Source organism: Pristis pectinata, chromosome 10 (assembly GCF_009764475.1).
Source record: "Pristis pectinata isolate sPriPec2 chromosome 10, sPriPec2.1.pri, whole genome shotgun sequence".
Classification (NCBI taxonomy): Eukaryota; Metazoa; Chordata; class Chondrichthyes; order Rhinopristiformes; family Pristidae; genus Pristis; species Pristis pectinata.
Genome location: NC_067414.1, coordinates 45,363,432 through 45,382,201, shown reverse-complemented (window position 1 = coordinate 45,382,201; position 18,770 = coordinate 45,363,432). Strand labels below are relative to the sequence as shown.

The 18,770-nt window shown below is 41.2% G+C and overlaps 1 protein-coding gene across 3 annotated transcripts in view; it reads left to right on the top strand.

Annotated features, from left to right (window-relative positions):
- The window catches only part of cep85l (centrosomal protein 85, like), a 231,099-nt gene that overhangs the window by 195,629 nt on the left and 16,700 nt on the right, over nt 1–18,770 (top strand). For all 3 annotated transcript variants that reach the window (XM_052025282.1, XM_052025281.1, XM_052025280.1), the window contains exons 7-8: nt 4,122–4,274; nt 16,060–16,214. In XM_052025282.1, coding sequence (XP_051881242.1) covers nt 4,122–4,274; nt 16,060–16,214 — 308 coding nt within the window. The remainder of the gene's footprint in view (nt 1–4,121; nt 4,275–16,059; nt 16,215–18,770) is intronic.

The following is an 18,770-nucleotide window of genomic DNA, read 5'->3' as shown; positions in this document are numbered from 1 at the left end:
CTTGTGACTGGATTTGAGAATAAATAATTGAAGCTCCAGGTTGTTGACATTGTAAAATTGTGTATTTTACGCCAATCATTGGAATCAATGTTTTTAGAGCAATATTTTCACCCACTGGAATACATAGGAGTGAGGTGAAGATTGTCAAATGAATTGGAGAGAGACAGAGATAGAGGAGGAACATTTCTAACATTGACTGGAGGTAGTAGAGTGTGATTATGGACTGGCCATGGAGAGAAATTACAGCAGTGTGAATGTGAAGGCATACATGATGCTTGTGGCCATAATTTTCCATGGAATTGCTCCTGCTTCGTCACCTCAATTTCTTTGGAAGTGCAAACAGGGCAGCACAGTAGTACAATTGGGTGGCACAGCAAGCAGAGCTGCTGCCTCACAACTCCAACAACTGTAGTTCAATCCTGACCTCTGGTGCTTTCTGTGTATAATTTACATCTTCTCCTTGTGACTGTGTGGGTTTTCTCCAGGTGTTCTGGTTTCTTCCCACATCCTAAAGAAGTGTGATTTGATAAGTTAATTGGCCATTGTAAATTGCCCTTAGTGTGTAGATGGGAGTGGGAGAAGAATAAAAGTGAGATTATTGTATGATTAGTGTGATTGTTTGAAGGTAGAAGTGGGCTCAGTGGGGTGAAGGGCTTGTTTCCGTGTTGTATGACTCCATGATTTCTGCAGCAGTTCCACTAAGGCATTAGCATTGTCATGTCCCTGAGGTAATTTTTCATCAGTCTCTCTCAATAGTTGAAAGGAAATTTAGTAATTAAATTTAATGCAGTCTGTATTTACCTAGCAAGCAAAGGAAAAACCCCACATTTTTGCTGCAATCTTATCAAAATCAGAATCAATTTTTTATCACTTCCTTAAATGACGTGAAATTTGTTGTTTTCCCAGCAGCAGTGCAGTGCAGTGCAAAGACACAAAATTACTATAAATTAAAAAAAAACAAATAGTGCAAAAAGAAAGGAATAATGAGGTAGGGTTCATAGACCATTCATAAATCTGATGGCGGAGGGGAAGAAGCTGTCTCTGAATTATTGAGTGTGGGTCTTCAGGTTTCTGTACCTCCTCCCTGACGGTAGTAAAGAGAAGAGGGCATGTCCCAGATGGTGAGGGTCCTTATTGATGGATGCCACCTTCTTGAGGCACTGCCTCTTGAAGATGACCTTGATGTTGGGGAGGCTACTTAGGTGATGAATTTTTGGCTATTTTAGAGGTTAAAGTTCGGATATACCCATGCCACATTGCGCTTTCAATATTATTAAGTATATCAGGTTCACGAGTTGTCAGCTTTTTGGATAATGCGTCAGCTTATTTGATATTCAATGATCATAAAACCACTAGTTCATTGAAAAACTCCATTGGGTCCTATGTCAAACAAAGTAATTCTGTTCTCATTAGTTGGAAATTCCAGACAAGTTAACTCTGTAGTATGCTTTGAATGACCTATCAAGTCTCACGGCTGCATTAAATCAACACAAAAGCATATAGACCATCTGACATTGAGCCTCATCATTTGCAATCATCTTCAGGCAGAACTGCCAAGTGAGTGATCTACAGATAGTACTTCTCAGCCTCTTCACGAGCTCCCTAGAGTCATTGAAATGAGCAAATTCAATTCAGTCCACATAATACAAAGAATCAGCTTAGAGGACTGGATACAGGAAAAGTTGTATATTCCAGCAATAACTTGGGTGTAGTGCTGAAGACATGCTCCAGAATTTTATGCACTTCTACCCAGACTGTTCCAGTACAACTCAAACACTAGCATCTACCTGAAAAGTGGAAAATTGTCCACATCCATCCTGTGTATAAATCACAAGTTCAATTCATCTATTTACTACCTCCTCAATCTACTTCAAACATCAATGAAATGCTTGAATGTGGGATTGACCGTGCTATTAAGTGTCACTGGTTGGTTCACCAATGATTAGTCTGAGTGTGGCATCAAGGAGGAATCAAAGGAAGATTTTCCACTCACTTGAGCAATGTCTAGTAGAAAGGAGGAATGCTTATGCTTGTTGGAAATTAAACATCTGCCCCCCCCAACCCCATGGAACTGCTAAAGGAACTTCTCAAACAATTGTTGTAAGCCTAATATACAGCCATTTCATCAATGATCTTCCTTCCATCATAAGAACTGGTGGTAAACAATGATATTGTTTAGCAGGTGTACTAACAATTGCTTAAGATGAAGCAGACTTCATCAGGACTGAGGCAACATTCAGATTTGCTGGAAAGTAACATCACAGACAAGGATATCTAACCATCTCTTTCTGGTTGACATTCAACAAATCCTCCACCAATAATATCTTGGAATTCACCATTAACCAGAAAGTTAACAGACTTGTAAATAATGCGGGCATGTCACCTTCTGCCTCTCTAACACCTGCAAGGAACATGGCAGGAATGTGATGGAATAGTACTTGCCTGGACGAATGTGGATCCAAAAATGCTTAATGATTGAAACCACCAAGCAACCTGGTTTTTGACATCTTATCTGTGTTAGCTGGGCAGGCATAGTAGTGTAGCAGTTAGCGTAATGCTTTACAGCACCAGTGACCCGGGTACAATTCCGGCCACTGTCTGTAAGGAGTTTGTATGTTCTCCCCGTGTCTGTGTGGGTTTCCTCCAGGTGCTCTGGTTTCCTCCCACGTTCCAAAGATGTACAGGTTAGGAAGTTATGGGCATGCTATGTTGGCGCCAGAAGCGTGGCGACACTTGTGGGCTGCCCCCAGAACACTACACAAAAGATGCATTTCACTGTGTGTTTCGATGTACCTGTGACTAAAAAAGGTATCTTATCTTAAAAGATTCACTCAGGAGACACAAGAGACTGCAGATGCTGGAATCTGAAGCAACAAACAATCTGCTGGAGGAGCTCAATGGGTTGAGCAGCATCTGTGGGAGGAAAGGAATTGTCGATTTTTCAGGTTGACAATTCCTTTCAGGTTGACACGTCCTGATGCAGGGTTTCGACCTGAAACACCATCAATTCCTTTGCTCCCACAGATGCTGTTCGAACCGTTGAGTTCCTCCAGCAGATTTTTGGTTGCAAGAAATTCACTCCCTATAGCATTGATAAAATGTACCATCTGCTGCAGCAATTCCATAAGACTCTGTGAGATCACCTCCCAAACGTCCAGTCTGTACCACCTAGAAGAGTAAGAGCAGCTGACACTGTGAGGACACTATCATCTCCAAGTATTTCAACAAGTAGTACACCATTCTGACTTTGAAATATTATCATTATTGCTGGGTCAAGATCATGGAATGTCCTGACTCTCAGCACTTTGGGAGTACATTCACATGGATTATCTGAATGGTTCAGAAAAGCAATAGGGGCAACTAGGGAAGGGTAATAAAGGCTGGCCTGGCTGAAACCTGTGAATGAATAAAGAAAAATACTCTCGCTACTTTGGCATGTATGTACTGTAATGACTGAAAAAGAACTCATGAAATCATCAACACTTTTTGAGTGCTGTAAAACAGCATTGGAATTTGGAGAATAATACATATGCATGATTTTTTTTTGTTATTCACAGCAACATGAACAGGTATTGAAATTAAGTCTCTTCTTCATTTCCATCTGAATGTGCAATAAATATTCCCAATCCTGATGTAATGTTAGAGAACTGCACATCACATTTACAAATGCTTGCAGTCCAGTTAGGCATGCATTGATCAAATATGTGAATACTCAAAAAGAAAGTAAAATGTGAAAGAAAAGTAAAAAGTAAAATCTAAAATGTACGCAAAAGTAAAAACAAAAGTCATAAGAACCAGCAAGAATGCCTTTCAAGTCTCCTAAATGCTTCTAATGTACTTGATTCCCTATATCTCCATGAATCTCCAGGAAAGCTAAATTGAAATGCAGTTGAATAAAGCAGCCATTAGTTTAAATGTATGAATTTCCATAAACTATGAGGTGAAACTAGCAACAGTGATTAACATCATGACATTCTGATCATTAAAGCTCATTTATTCTCCTCCCTTTCACTCTCTGGGTTGTGCATATCAATGACTAGAGTAGCTGAAGGCTGTTGCCACCAATCTATGTATTACTGAAAAGTCTGGTTTCTCATAAATCATTATTTACAACGTTTCAGATGAAAGCACGAGAGAAATATATCAACACTCTGAAAAAGAAGCTGCAAAAGGAATCCGAGCAAAGTCATGAGCGGCAACAGAGAATTGAAACCCTGGAGAAATATCTTGCAGACCTGCCCACCCTGGATGACTTTCAGAGCCAGAGCCAGCAGGTAATAAAACTTTGAACTCATTGTTGGCAGACTTTCAGATTTGGTCAAACAATTTTTAAACATAAATGAACATACAATTGCTAATAGCAAATATAATATTAAACAGTTTCCTGGATGTGGAATATTACTTTCCAAAGGGGAAAAGCTGTGAGCATGTTTTCTGTGGGAGAATCTTGCACTAGAGGGTAGAGTTTCAATAAATCATATAAGATAGATGAATTTCTACCTCAAGAGATTTACTTCAGAGGGCTGTGGAGACTGAATACATTGGGAGAATCCAGGATTATGAGATACAGGTAGGAAAGAGCTTAAGATCGGGAATAGTGGGGGCAGGACTGTGCAGGTGTGTGACGTCAGCAGGTAAAGCGCGGGCAGTTTAAAAAGCGGGTAAAAAAATCTTCAGAGGTTTCATGGGTTTTGCTTCGGCAGGTGTCGGGACCGGAGCAGATAAGTTTTTCTCTTTTTTTTCTTTTTTCTCATATAAGATTTTGATTATAAGGTTTTGTTTGTAAGGTTCTTTTTTATAAGCATTTTATATAAGTTCCCATCGGGAATAATGGGGGCAGGACAGCGCAGGTGCGTGACATCAGCAGGTAAAGCGCGGGCAGTTTAAAAAGCAAACCTCCATATCCAATGGGCAACGTCAGAGCGGGCAGCAGAGTGAAAGGAAGCAGATTGATTTTGGCTTTGGCTCAAGGGGTTTTGGCTTAAAGGGGTGAGGCAAGTGAGTAGCTGGTAAGTAAAGATAAGTTTTCCCTGTTATCTGTTAGAAATATTTAAGTAGGAAAAAGCTAGGTAGGGGGGAAAAAAGAATTAGTTCAGATGGAGGACATGGTGGTGTGCTGCAGCTGCTTGACGTGGGAGATCGTGGACCTTGCTGTGGTCCATGATGGCCACATCTGTAGTAAGTTCTTGAGGCTGGAGGAACTTTGGCTCAAAATTGATGAGCTGTAGTTGCAGCTTCAAACACTGTGGAGCATCAGGGAGGGAGACAGTTATGTAGATACTGTACATCAGGAGACAGACACCCCCCCCCCCCCCCCCCCCTTAGAGCAGGTACTTCTGGAGTCCAGGAAGTAGATAGAAGAGTGACTGTCGGGGAGGGAAAAGGAAAAAGAAAATGAACAGGCGGATAGTGGAGAGGACCCTGGAGGCTGTTCCCCTCAATAAGTTTTCCACTTTGGAAGCTGTTGAGGGAGATGACCTGCAGGGGCCTAGCAGCAGTAGCCAGGTCTCTGGCACTGGGACCGGTCCTGCTGCTCAGAAGGGAAGGGAGAAGAAGAGGAAGGCAGTAATGATAGGGGACTCAATAGTCAGGGAAACAGACAGGAGGTTCTGTGGCAGTGAGCATGAATCCCGGATGGTATGTTGCCTCCTAGGTGCCGGGGTCCGGGATGTCTCCGATCGGGTCCACAGGATTCTTGAGCGGGAGGGAGAACAGCCAGAAGTTGTGGTTCATGTTGGTACCAACGACATTAGGAAGAGGGATGAGGTCCTGAAAAGTGAGTTTAGGGAGCTAGGCAGAAGGCTGAAGAACAGGACCTCAAGGGTAGCAATCTCAAGATTGCTGCCAGTGCCACGCGATAGTGAAGGTAGGAATAAGAGGAGATGGCAAATAAATGTGTGGCTGAGAAGTTGGTGCAGGAGGGAGGGTTTTAGATTTTTGGATCATTGGGATCTCTTCAGGGGAAGGTGGGACCTGTACGGAAAGGACGGGTTACACATGAACCTGAGGGGGAGCCAACATCCTTGCAGCCAGGTTTGCTAGGGTGGCTTGGGAGGGTTTAAACTAGTTTGCGAGGGGGATGGGAACCAGAGGAGCAGGTCAGAGGAAGAAGGGGATGGGGAAAAGTCAGATCTAACAGGTAGAGAAGGAGTACAGACTATAAAAGTAGTAAGGCAGATGGGCTAAAATGCATTTACTTAAATGCAAGAAGCACCCGGAATAAGGGAGATGAACTGAGAGCTTGGATAAGTACATGGGACTACGATATTGTGGCTATTACAGAGACATGGCTGACATCAGGGCAGGAATGGATATTGAATATTCCTGGTTTTCAGTGTTTTAAAAGGGATGGGAGGGGGTGGAGAAGTGGAGGCGGGGTGGCAATAGTGGTCAGGGACACTATTACAGCGGCAGAAAGGGTGGATAATGTAGAAGGATCCTCTCTAGAGTCGATATGGGTGGAAGTTAGGAACAAGAAAGGAGTAGTTACTCTACTGGGAGTATTCTATAGGCCCCCTGGTAGCATTAGGGATACTGAGGAGCTGATTGGGAGGCAGATTTTGGAAAGATGCGAAAGTAACAGGGTTATTATAGTGGGAGACTGCAACTTCCCAAATATTGATTGGCACCTGCTTAGTGCCAAAGGTTTAGTTGGGGCGGAGTTTGTTAAGTGTGTCCAGGATGGATTCCTGTCACAGTATGTTGACAGGCCGACTGGAGGGCATGCCATATTAGCTCTAGTTTTAGGCAATGAACCGGGTCAGGTGACAGATCTATTGGTGGGTGAGCATTTGGGGAACAGCAACCACAACCTTTAGAATTGTCGTGGACAGGGATAGGAGCAAAGAGGACGGGAAGATATTTAATTGGGGAAAGGTGAATTATGGGGCTATAAGGCGAGAACTAGAGAGTGTAAATTGGGTGACATTTTTGAGGGGAAATGTACTATAGAGATGTGGTCGATGTTCAGGGATCTCTTGCAGGATGTTAGGGATAAATTTGTCCCTGTGAGGCAGAGAAGGTATGGCAGGGTGAAGGAACCATGGGTGACAAGGGAGGTGGAACAACTAGTTAGGAAGAAGAAGGCAGCATACGTAAGATGTAAGCAGAAAGGATCAGATAGGGCTTGTGAGGAATATAGAGTAGCAAGGAGGGAACTTAAGAAGGGGCTGAGGAGAGCGAGAAGGGGACATGAAAAGGCTTTGGCGAGTAGGGTTAAGGAGAATCCCAAGGCCTTTTACTCGTGCGTGAAGGGCAGAAGGATGGCTCGAGTAAAGGTAGGTCCGATTAAAGACAAAGGTGGGAGAATGTGCCTGGCAGCTGTGGAAGTGGGTGAGGTTCTCAATGAATACTTCTCTTCAGTATTCACCAAGGAGAGGGATCTTAATGATGCTGAGGACAGTGTTGGTAAGGGTAATGTTCTAGAGTATGTAGATATCAAGAGAGAGGATGTGTTGGAGCTATTAGAAAATATTAGGACAGGTAAGTCCCCGGGGCCTGACAGAATATTCCCTGGGCTGCTTCGTGAGGCAAGGGAGGAGATTGTTGAACCGTTGGTTAGGATCTCTGAGTCCTCGTTGTCCATGGGGATGGTACCGGAGGATTGGAGGATGGCGAATGTTGTCCCCTTGTTCAAAAAAGGTAGTAGGGATAGTCTAGGGAATTACAGACCAGTGAGCCTTACGCCTGTGGTGGGCAAGCTGTTGGAAAGGATTCTTAGAGATTGGATCTATAATCATGCAGAGAATCATGGACTGATTAGGGACAGCCAGCATGGATTTGTGAAGGGAAGGTCTTGCCTCACTAGCCTGATAGAGTTCTTTGAGGAGGTGATCAGGAAGATTGATGAGGGTAGTGCCGTAGATGTGATCTACGTGGATTTTAGTAAGGCGTTTGACAAGGATCCACATGGTAGGCTTCTTCAGAAGGTCAGAGGCCAAGGCATCCAGGGAGGCTTGGCTATGTGGATTCAGAATTGGCTTGCCTGTAGAAAGCAGAGGGTTGTGGTGGAGGGAGTGCATTCAGATTGGAGGGCTGTGACTAGCGGTGTCCTACAGGGATCGGTTCTGGGAGCTCTACTTTTTGTGATATTTATTAATGACTTGGATGAGGGGGTGGAAGGGTGGGTTAGCAAGTTTGCAGATGACACAAAGATTGGTGGTGCTGTGGATAGTGTGGAGGCCTGTCGAAGCTGACAGAGGGATATTGATAGGATGCAGAGCTGGGCTGACAAGTGGCAGATGGAGTTCAATCCGGAGAAGTGTGAGGTAGTACACTTTGGAAGGACAAACTCCAAGACAGAATACAAGGTAAATGGCAGGATTCTGGGCAGCGTAGAGGAGCAGAGGGATCTGGGGGTTCATATCCACAGATTCCTGAAAGTTGCTACACAGGTGGATAGGGTAGTTAAGAAGGCTTATGGGATGTTAGCTTTCATAAGTCGTGGGATCAAGTTTAAGAGCCGCAAAGTAATGATGCAGCTTTACAAAACTCTGGTTAGAGCACAATTAGATTACTGTGTCCAGTTCTGGTCGCCTCATTATAGGAAGGATGTGGAGGCGTTGGAAAGGGTGCAGAGGAGATTTACCAGGATGCTGCCTGGATTAGAGTATGGATTATGACGAGAAACTAAGAGAGCTAGGGCTTTACTCATTGGAGAGAAGGAGGATGAGGGGAGACATGATAGAGGTAATCAAAATATTCAGAGGAATAGATAGAGTGGACAGCCAGCGCCTCCTTCCAAGGGCACAAATGCTCAATACAAGAGGGCATGGCTTTAAGGTAATGGGTGGGAAGTTCAAGGGAGATATCAGAGGGAGGTTTTTCACCCAGAGAGTGGTTGGTGTATGGAATGTGTTGCCGGGGGTGGTGGTGGAGGCTGATACGTTCGCCAAGTTCAAGAGATTGTTAGATAAGCGTATGGAGGAATTTAAGATAGAGGGATATATGGGAGGAAGGGGCTAGATAGTCTTAGGAGTGGTTTGAAGGTCGGCACAACACGGTGGGCCGAAGGTCCTGTATTGTGTTGTATTGTTCTATGGTTCTAAGATCACTTTGTTGTCTGACTGAATGGCTGGACAATATGGTCTGCTCCTGTTTTTATTTCTAACAATTTTATTTACTTTCTAGTGACTGGAAATCTGAAATATGAATAGCAACTGCTGAAAACAGTTAGGAGACCAGTCAGCATCTATGGAGAAAGACATGGCAAATGAATAACCTATTGTTAGAACAGTTCTGATTGCAGGCCATCTACCTGAAATTTTAGTTCTCATGCTCAGGCGGCTTTGGTTTGCCTGTGGTTAAAATTTAAAGTAATCTCCAAGCCAATCCCGATGCACTTCCAAGAAGCCCATTTCTCGTGGAGTTATAGAGTCATACAATAGGGAAACAGGCCATTGGGCCCACCATGTCCATGCCAGCCAGTGTGCACCCATCCATATTAATCCCATCTTCTAGCATGTGGCCTGCAGCCTTCTATGCCTAAGCAATTTAAGTGCTCATCTGGATAGAATCATACAATGTGGAAACAGGTCCTTTTGCCTACTGAGTTTGCACCAACCAATAAGCAATTAATTACAATAATCCTACACCAATCCTATTTTCAGTCTTCCCACGTTACCATCAACTCTTCCACCACCAGACCCCACCCCTGCTCTTCCATTCACCTACACAACAGTGACAATTTACAGTGGCCAATTCGCCTACCGACACGCACATCTTTGGCATGTGGGAGGAAACCAGAGCACCTGGAGGAGATCCATGCAGTCACAGGGAGAACATGCAAATTCAATATAGACAACACAGAATTGAGCCCAGGCCATTGGTGCTGTAAGGCAGCGGCTCCACTAGCTGCACCATTATCTGTGCTGCCTATTTTCATTTAATGAGGGTGGGGCAAGAGGATACCTACCAACAAGATCCCAAGTGTGAACACTTTAATGAGACTGAAGGAGTTTGCAGCAAAAAGGAGGTAAAGACACATGCCTTCTCAAAACTGGTCAAGACGGGGTGAAGAAGGAGTGCTTTCCTCTGTCTGTCCTATACTGATCTGCTTACAAATTTGATTTCCCCCATCACAGGATCTGTCCTTTGAAGCTCCCCAAGCACCTTCCCAGGTTTGTTGACATGTCACACCCCTGAAAACCCCAGGACCTACTCTCTGCTTCTTCCAGGATGAATGCTTTCCCACCAAAATCTTCTCCAGACCCATGACCAGCAGCCCATACCACTATCCTACTCACCACCTCACTCTTTGATTGGGAGCCTGCTGGAAAAGACAGCTAAAACTACCCTAAAGTATCTCTTGCCCTCTCCCACTGCCATTCCCACCATAGAAAATCTGCCCTAGCTACAACTGAGAATGTTAACTTGTTTTTGTCTCCGCAGAAGTTGTCTGAATGATTCAGTGTTTACAGAACTTCATGTTTTCACTATTATTGTATATTATTTTTATGATTTTGTAACATATTGAATCTGAAATGTTTAAAATGTACTGTCAACAAACAGAGATCTTAGAGAAAAATGAATATTTGGGTGAATGATTCAGATGAACTATATCATTTACAGTATTTGTTACTGAAACATTTAAAACCTATTGAACTGAATAACTCCCTTCCTGTCAAAGTAGTTATAACAGTTGGAATTTTGGCCTTTTTTCAATTTTTGTTTTGACCCTTAAGGGCTTAACAATTAACCAAGTTTTTATATTATAGATCTAGGTATACAGAAAGATATGCTGCAAGTACATAAATAATTTTGTTTTATCATGTAGAAGAATATTCTTAGTTACATTTTGCATATGATTTGATGCCATTGAATTGCAAAGCTCCTTCAGCTGTTCATTGACACTTGACAACCACAAGAGTCATAAATACCTTCCTAATGGTGCTTTATAACAGAGGTCAATTTTTGTCCTCACTGTTTGGGCAGTAATCTGACAGACCACATTGCTGCATGTTACAGAATTATAAAATTATTTTCGGCAGAATGAAATGCAGGTGGTTGAAGTCCTCTGCCAGATTATGAACCTATGCATGGATGTACTAATTAGGAGCACAAGTTGTCCACTCTGCCCCTCAAGCCTGCTCCACCATTTGATATATCACGGACAATCTGATTGTAACCTCGGCTTTGCATTCCACTGTCTTTCTTTGCAAGTATTTATATACCTCTGCCTTAAACATATTCAAAGAGTCTGCTTCCACTGCCTTTTGAGGAAGAGAATTCCAAAGGGAGAAAATGTTTGTCTCAGCTATTTTAAATAGGCTAGCCCTCATTTCTAAACAGTGAACACTGGTTGTATATTCACCAACAAGAGGAAAATTCCTTTCCACATGCACCCTATTCAAGACCTTTCAGGATCTTGTATGTTTCAATCAAGTCACTTCTCACTCATCTAACTTCAGTGGATACAAATCTGGCCTCTCCAATCTCTCATCGTAGGACAACCCGCTCATTCCAGGAATTAGTTTAATATGCATTCTCTGAATTGCTAGTGTATTAACATCCTTCTCTAAATAAGGAGAACAGTACTCCAGATTGGTTTCACAGTACAGTGCAGGAACAGGCCCTTCAGCTCACCATGTCTGCGTCAAACATGATGCCAATCTAAACAAATCCCAAATACCGGCGCGTGGTCTGTATTCTCTATTCTCTACCTGCTGATGCTTCTCTGTAAATGCCTCTGAAGTATCACTATTGTGTCTGCTTCTACGATCTCCTCTGGCAATGCTTTCCAGGCACCTGCCACTCTCTGTGTATTTAAAAAAAAACTTGTCTTGCACGTCTCCTTTAAGCACTCCTTCTTTCACCTTAAACCTATGCCCTCTAGCATTTGACGATTCTGCGCTGGGGTAAAAGACTCTGACTCCCTACCCTATCTATGCCTCTCATAATTTTATATATTTCAATCAAGTCGCCTCTCAGCCTCCGACGCTCCAGCGAAAACAATTCAAGTTTGCCAATCCCTCCTAATAGCTAATAAATTCCAATCCAGGTGACATCCTGGTAAACCTCTTCTGTATCTTCTCCAAAACTTCATGTTCTTCTTATAATGTGGTGCTCACAATACTCCAAACGTGGCCAAACTAAAGCTGCAACACGACTTCCCGATTGTTATACTTAATGCTCTAACTGATGCAGGCAAGCATGCCGTAGGTCTTCTTTACCACTCTATCCACTTGTGTTGCCACCTACAGGGAGCTATGGTCTGACCCCACAAGGTCCCTCTGCACATCAGTGCTCCTAAGGGTCCTGCCATTTACTACATTGCATTTGACTGTTGCATTTGACCTCCCAAAATGAAACACCTCACATTTGTTCAGATTAAGCTCCGTCTGCCATTTCTCCGCTCAAATTTCCAACTGATCTATATGCTGCTGTATCATTTCACAACCTTCCTCACTAGCCACAACGCCACCAATTTTTTTGTCATATGCAAACTTACTAATCATTTTCATCCACATAATTTACCAATATCACAAACAACAGAGGTCCAAGTTCTGATCTCCGCAGAACACCAGTGGTCACAGGCCTTCATTCAAAATAACACCCCTCCAACGCTACCCTCTATCTTCTATAACCTCTATGATTTTGTATCTAATTTAGCAACTCACTGTGGATCCCACTTGACTTAATCTTCTGGACCAGCTTACCCGTTGTCAAATGCTTTACAAAAGTTCATGTAGACAACATCCATTGCCCTACCTTCATCAATCATCTTTGTTACTTCCTCAAAAAATTCAGTCAAATTTGTGAGACACTACGCCTCCAGCACAAAGCTATCCTAATTTTCCTGGACAAGTTCATGCTTTTCCAAATGCATGTAAATCCTGTCCCTAAGACTATGCTCCAGTAATTTTCCTATCACAGATGTAATGCTCACCAGCCTATAATTTCCTGTTTTTTGTTCTGTTGTGGTTTTAAACAAAAGGACAACATTGGCTATTCTTCAGTCTTCTGGGACCTCAACTATGGCTAAAGAGGACATAAAGGTCTCTGTCAAGGCCCCAGTAATCTACTCCCTTGCCTCCCTTAGTATCTGGGATAGATTCCATCAGGCCCAGGGGACTTATCTACCTAAATGTTTCTCTATACACACAACACCTCCTCTTCCTTAATAGGCCTATTACATCCAGCTCTTTTGTCAGTTCCAAAACGTGTTTTAATAAACTTATCCAGAAAATATCCCATGAACTCCTCATCCGGGTTAGCTTTACTGATGTGTTTTTTTTTCAGTCTATGTATCTTAAAATCCTCCATGAAAGTCAAAGAAAAATACGGATGCTATAAATCAAAGCTGGAAACATTCAGCAGACCAGGCAGCATCTACAGAAAGAGAAAGGGTTAACATTTCAGGTCAAGGACTCTTTCCAGCATTTTCTGTTTTTATTTCAAATCTCCATGAGTGTAAATTCCCAGTAACTTTTTTCTTTGCCCTACCACATGGTTACTGTTTGGGGGCCTTCACAAGTGACTTCTTATTTTCATTATTTTTCATCTCCACCCAAAGTGCTTCTATATCCTCGCTTCCTGCACTTGGGTCATTCCACACTGTTGTGCTAGACCATCATTAATTGACAGACCCTCTCCTCCATCTTTTCCTGATCTAAATGTCATGGGCCCTTCAATATTCAGATGTGATCTGTGTCCACCTGCAGTCATATCTACGCTTATACTCATTAATTACCATTTGTACTCTGTTTATCTGTTTTGTTTTAAACGCTCTGTGCATTTGGGCACAGTGCTTTGTCCTTCCATTATTTGTGTAGCCTTACCTACTGATTTACTCTTAGATTGCCAGAATTGGCTCCCATTTTTGGCATATTGCCAAGTCGAACTGAATTTTAGGGAGCATTTTTAATTACTTAAAATTGAAAATTAAGAGTAGTTGGACAGGAAAGAATTGCTCCGATTTTTATTAAATGAAACTGAATGTCATTTGTGATTTTGCAGCTTCTGTTATTTCCATCATACTCGTACAAATAACATTTGCAATTATGTGTTCCCAGCCCTCAGAGGAATTGGTCTTTTGAAACTAAAGCTATTGCAAAATACATTAAGTACAAATTGAACCACTCTGATGTGAAATAAGATCTTTATTATCAATTATTACATTTTTATTTTTCACACGCATACACATAGTTCAACAAGTATTTATGCAAAAAAAAGTAAAGCAATTATTCTTACATTTATGGATTGGGTGCAAGAAGACATTAGATGCTAAAGGAGTGAATACGCTGGGACTTGGTGCAATGTGCTATTCAAATTCAATGAGATGCAAGTCATTTATTTATGTCTTACCCTGTGAGGCAGAAGTAATGAAATTAAGTTTTCAGCATGGGCAGCTATCAATGGATGCTAATTAGTTTTTAGATGCAAATTATTCCAAAGAACTATTTGTGTCATGCTTTATTACTGTAGTTATACACTCTTTTACACCTCCACCTTAAGTCTGTAGAGTTATGCAAATTAACTACAAGTACAAGCATCTCCACAGACTCTCTTGCAATTCTAATTTGGTCCCTTTTTGGGCAAGTTAAACATTAGTATAATATTACTTAAAAGTAGTTGAAATTAAGCATATTTTAATGTGTTTCTTCTGCATAAAGATTAAGCAGCCAAGTTGCTTGGTCTTTTGTTTTCAAAATCTCCTATGTTAGGCAAAATTGAAATAGGTGAACAACTATTAGTAAAAATTCCAAACTTCTGAACCACTGTAAAGGGTAATTGATATAAATCACCAGCTTCCATAGCAGTTGTAGGTTTACTCATTAAGTGAAATAAAAATTTAAACACTTTTATTCCTATGACAGCACTAATAAGAGGAAATGTTATTTTTAATTGAAATAAATTATGATAAGATTCTATCCCTATATTCTATCTGTTTAACAAAGGATAGGCAAACTGCTGGGAGGCTGGATTTTGAAATAGAATCTGAACCCATTTGGATTCCACCCATTGTATAAACCTCACATGATTTGAACCAAGATGGAGAGTAGATGAGGCTGCTGGAATTAGGTGATCTCTGCCTCAGCCGTGTGCTGAGGATGGCCAATCCTAGTCACTACCGTCAAAAACATCTCCCACTGATGTAGGCCTCATAGCAACTTAATTTAGGCTGAGTGCCCCACTAGTTGTCCTAAATGAAAACCACTTAACATTAAAGATGTGAGCAAATCTGGAATGTGCTGTATTGTCTCATACCCAATGTGGTCTTTGAGAATTCAAACCTCTCAAGTGATATAATTATGACTTCAGTGCACTAAGGTCATTTGTGGCTTGCATTAGAGCCCTTTTTAATACAGGGGGAATATCTTGTAGGAGAAATTAAAACACAGTTGCAGAAGAGTCTAGCTGCATTTGGAAGGGAATGCAAATTCACTAATGTTATAGAGAAGGTGGATGCAAGATATACAAACAATTGAGAATGCAAATTGCACTGATCCCCAGGAACTAATATTCTTTTGCATGTGCATAGCTGAGGGACAAACAGGATTGATTCAGGATAGAATACAGGTATAAAATTCTGGATAAGCTTAGGTTCACAGAGGGTAGAACGTGGGAAGCTATTCAGGAAAGCATTGGAAGAGTCAAGACTGAAGGTGACAAAGGCAGTGGTAGGGATGGAGACAATTTGCAGAGGCAGGTAGTGTAGGTTTGGATTTATTAAGGAAGGTGTGATGATTATCAATTTGAAATGAGAGAGAGAGATACAGTGTCAGACAGCATAGGGATCAGGATTTGTGAATATATCAAGGGAGCAATAGGTGGGCATCATGGATGCTGTGAGTTCAGACAGGGCTTCAGACAGGATGAGGGTTAAACTAGAGATGGGTAGGGTGGTGGTGACTCTGGAATAACTTGATTAAGGGGAAGTGGGAAAGCAACAGAGACTGTTGCATGGTCAGTCTTAATCCAGGTGACAAAGAAGGTTTTTGGTGTAAGAGGTGATACCCCATAACATGACTTAATGCCATGCTATACAATATTTGAATATTTCTGTCTGTAATAAAAGAAACATTACTGATTGAAACTCTCCTTTTGTTGACACCCCAGCTTACAATCCTGGAAGAGAAAAATGAACAATTTCAGAGCGCCTTCAAAGATTTTGAGAAAAAGCTGGGAGAAAATAGAGTCCTTTGCAGAGAGAAGGAAGTACTTCTGGAAAATCTAAAAAAAAGAGAGAAGGAGTTGGTCACTACTGTGCAAAGGTAATAATTCATCAGGTATCAATTTTATGCCATTATGTGTATTAACTTGTCCTTGAATTTTAGAGACATGAACACAAAAATCTAGGTAGATATTCCAGTGAAATACTGAGGGAGTGCTACATGGTTGGAGGTGCCATCTTTCAAATGAACTGTTAAATTGAGGCATTGTTCTTGTAAATGGATGCTAGACATTATTTTTGAAGAGCATGGGAGTTATCCTGGTATCACAGCCAATATTTTCCCAATCAACATTTCTTTAAAAGAGGAATCTTTGGTTGCTATGACATTGGATTTTGTGAAGGCTTATGCCAACCTGTTTACTGCATTGCTACATTACAACAGTACTTCACTCAATTGCTTTGTGGATTTTGCCCTTCTCATCAGTTGCTGTTAAGGATTAGTTCTGAGCATCTCTGGTGTATAACAGCTGGGATATCATCAAGTTCATTGACCAGCAATCAGACTGAAGAATTCTCACTAAAAGCAAACTAAGTAGTAAAGAACACATTTTATTCACTTTTAAACATTTGAGAGCATGAAATAAATATTGCAACAAATGCCTGAGAAATGGTGGAAGCTGAAATGTTAAACATTTACTTGTTATTTTAAAAGAAAATTATCTGAGTGATTAATAACCCACACATGTTGATAAGCATTAGTTTTGGTACAGTATACCAATAAAACCTCCTTGCACTTCAGACATCACTGCATCACATTTTTCAGTGTGTTTTGCAGCAAAAACAGTTTATAAGATATTGAAGTTCTCACAAATTCACTGCTTGCTGAAGATTAACCTGGGAAAGATCACAAAAGAGTGCACCTTGTTGGGGAGAAGGAATCACTGACAGTATCAACTTCTCTAGGCCCAGATCTCGCAGGCTATAGGAACCATATGTTCAGCCATTTAAACAGCAGTTGATCCCAGAGTTCCATACATACAGAAGTCCAGGATTTACTAAAAGGTTTGGAGAGAAGTATCTGTTAGTTTGCTTCACTTCTGGACTCCTCATGGGGTCAATCTCCTCAGCATTATGCCTTGGAGACCCCATTGATTTAATTGGGGGTTGTAAAACAAAGGTATGGGAGGTAGTCCTTTTAAAAAAAACAATTAGATTTACTTTAATGTTTTTATTTTAATTGTTTAAAACTTAATGTTTTAAATTTTTCACGATTTTAAAAACTGCCAAGAGGCTCTCAGAAGAGTTTTGGGTGGGTAGGGATGTGTTCCTCAATGCAACAAGGTAGGCCAAGCTATAAGGCTGGCATCTGGGATGCAGAGGGTCAGCAAGATTGGTCTTTTGCATCTGAACAAAATAAGTGCCAGAGTGGTGACATCACAACTTGCGATTCCTGGCAGGGTAATGGTCCATGAAGACCTGTTCCTAAATTTCAGGGTATAAATATGCAAGTCTGTTCTCCAAAGTTGCAGTCTGTTTCTAATAGCTGAAAATGCTAATTATTTTGCTATCCTTGCAGCTCCAGCATCTGGGCCAATAATATTATGTTGTATTAAAACATCAGCAACATAGGCTTCAACATTATTTCTCGCTCTGAGCATTATACGTACAAATATGGGGGGTGGGGGGGGGAGGAGGATATCAATGATTTGATTCAGCTCAAGTGATTTCGTTTGCAGCACTGTTGATTTATTCCACTGCCTACAATAGTCATTTGAGTTTACCCTCTATTTCCAAAATTAAATCTTGTGCAGTTACTCAGGCCAGCAGAAAGACGTGCACTGAGACAAAGCAGCTTTTGATGAGCTGAAGTTAATTTGTGATCGTCTTCCTACTGTGCTTCTTTTAAAAAAATTCTCGTCCTTGGCTTTGCTCCCTGGATGTTGCTTTTTTTATATAAAAGAGTTGCGTGTAGCAATCCTGTTGAGGGTCACTGGTTCCATTGCTCTCTTGTCAATTTCAATTGTATAATGTCCTAACAATATTACAAACAGCACTATTTTAATTTTTTAATAAGTCTTCTGCAGGTATAGAGTGGAAGGCTGGCTACCCATTTGATCCCACTCATAAAAGGACAATATTTTAGGGTGGAAATTTCTCTTTTTTATTGTTGGAATTACACACTATGTTTTTATGTAAGAATATTGAATTCAATGGTATGAATTTCAGAAAAGTTCTATATACAAAAATTCCTTCATTTCTTTCTAAGTTTATTTGTGAAGGCAGGATATAGTGTCTAATCCTGATTGCCTTCGAGAACCTTGTGACTATTGAAACCTTGACCTCTGAACTGCTGATGTCCATGTAGTAAAGATACACTTACAGTTGTGTTACATAATGAGTTCCAGGACTTTGATCTTGTTGTTAAAAGAAATGAATACAATACAACCAATAGTGCTTTTGGATATTGGAAGAGAAAACTGGAGGAAAAATTTAAAATGTGTGTAGTTAAAAAGCGAAAGATGTTCAGGAAACCCATAACTACTTCTATTTCCCTGCTACCAATAAGGCAGCACAGTGAATGTTAAGGACAATATTTTAGGTTACTGATTCACGTTGGTTTATAGAAAAGGAAATATGGGAAATACTCAGCAGGTCA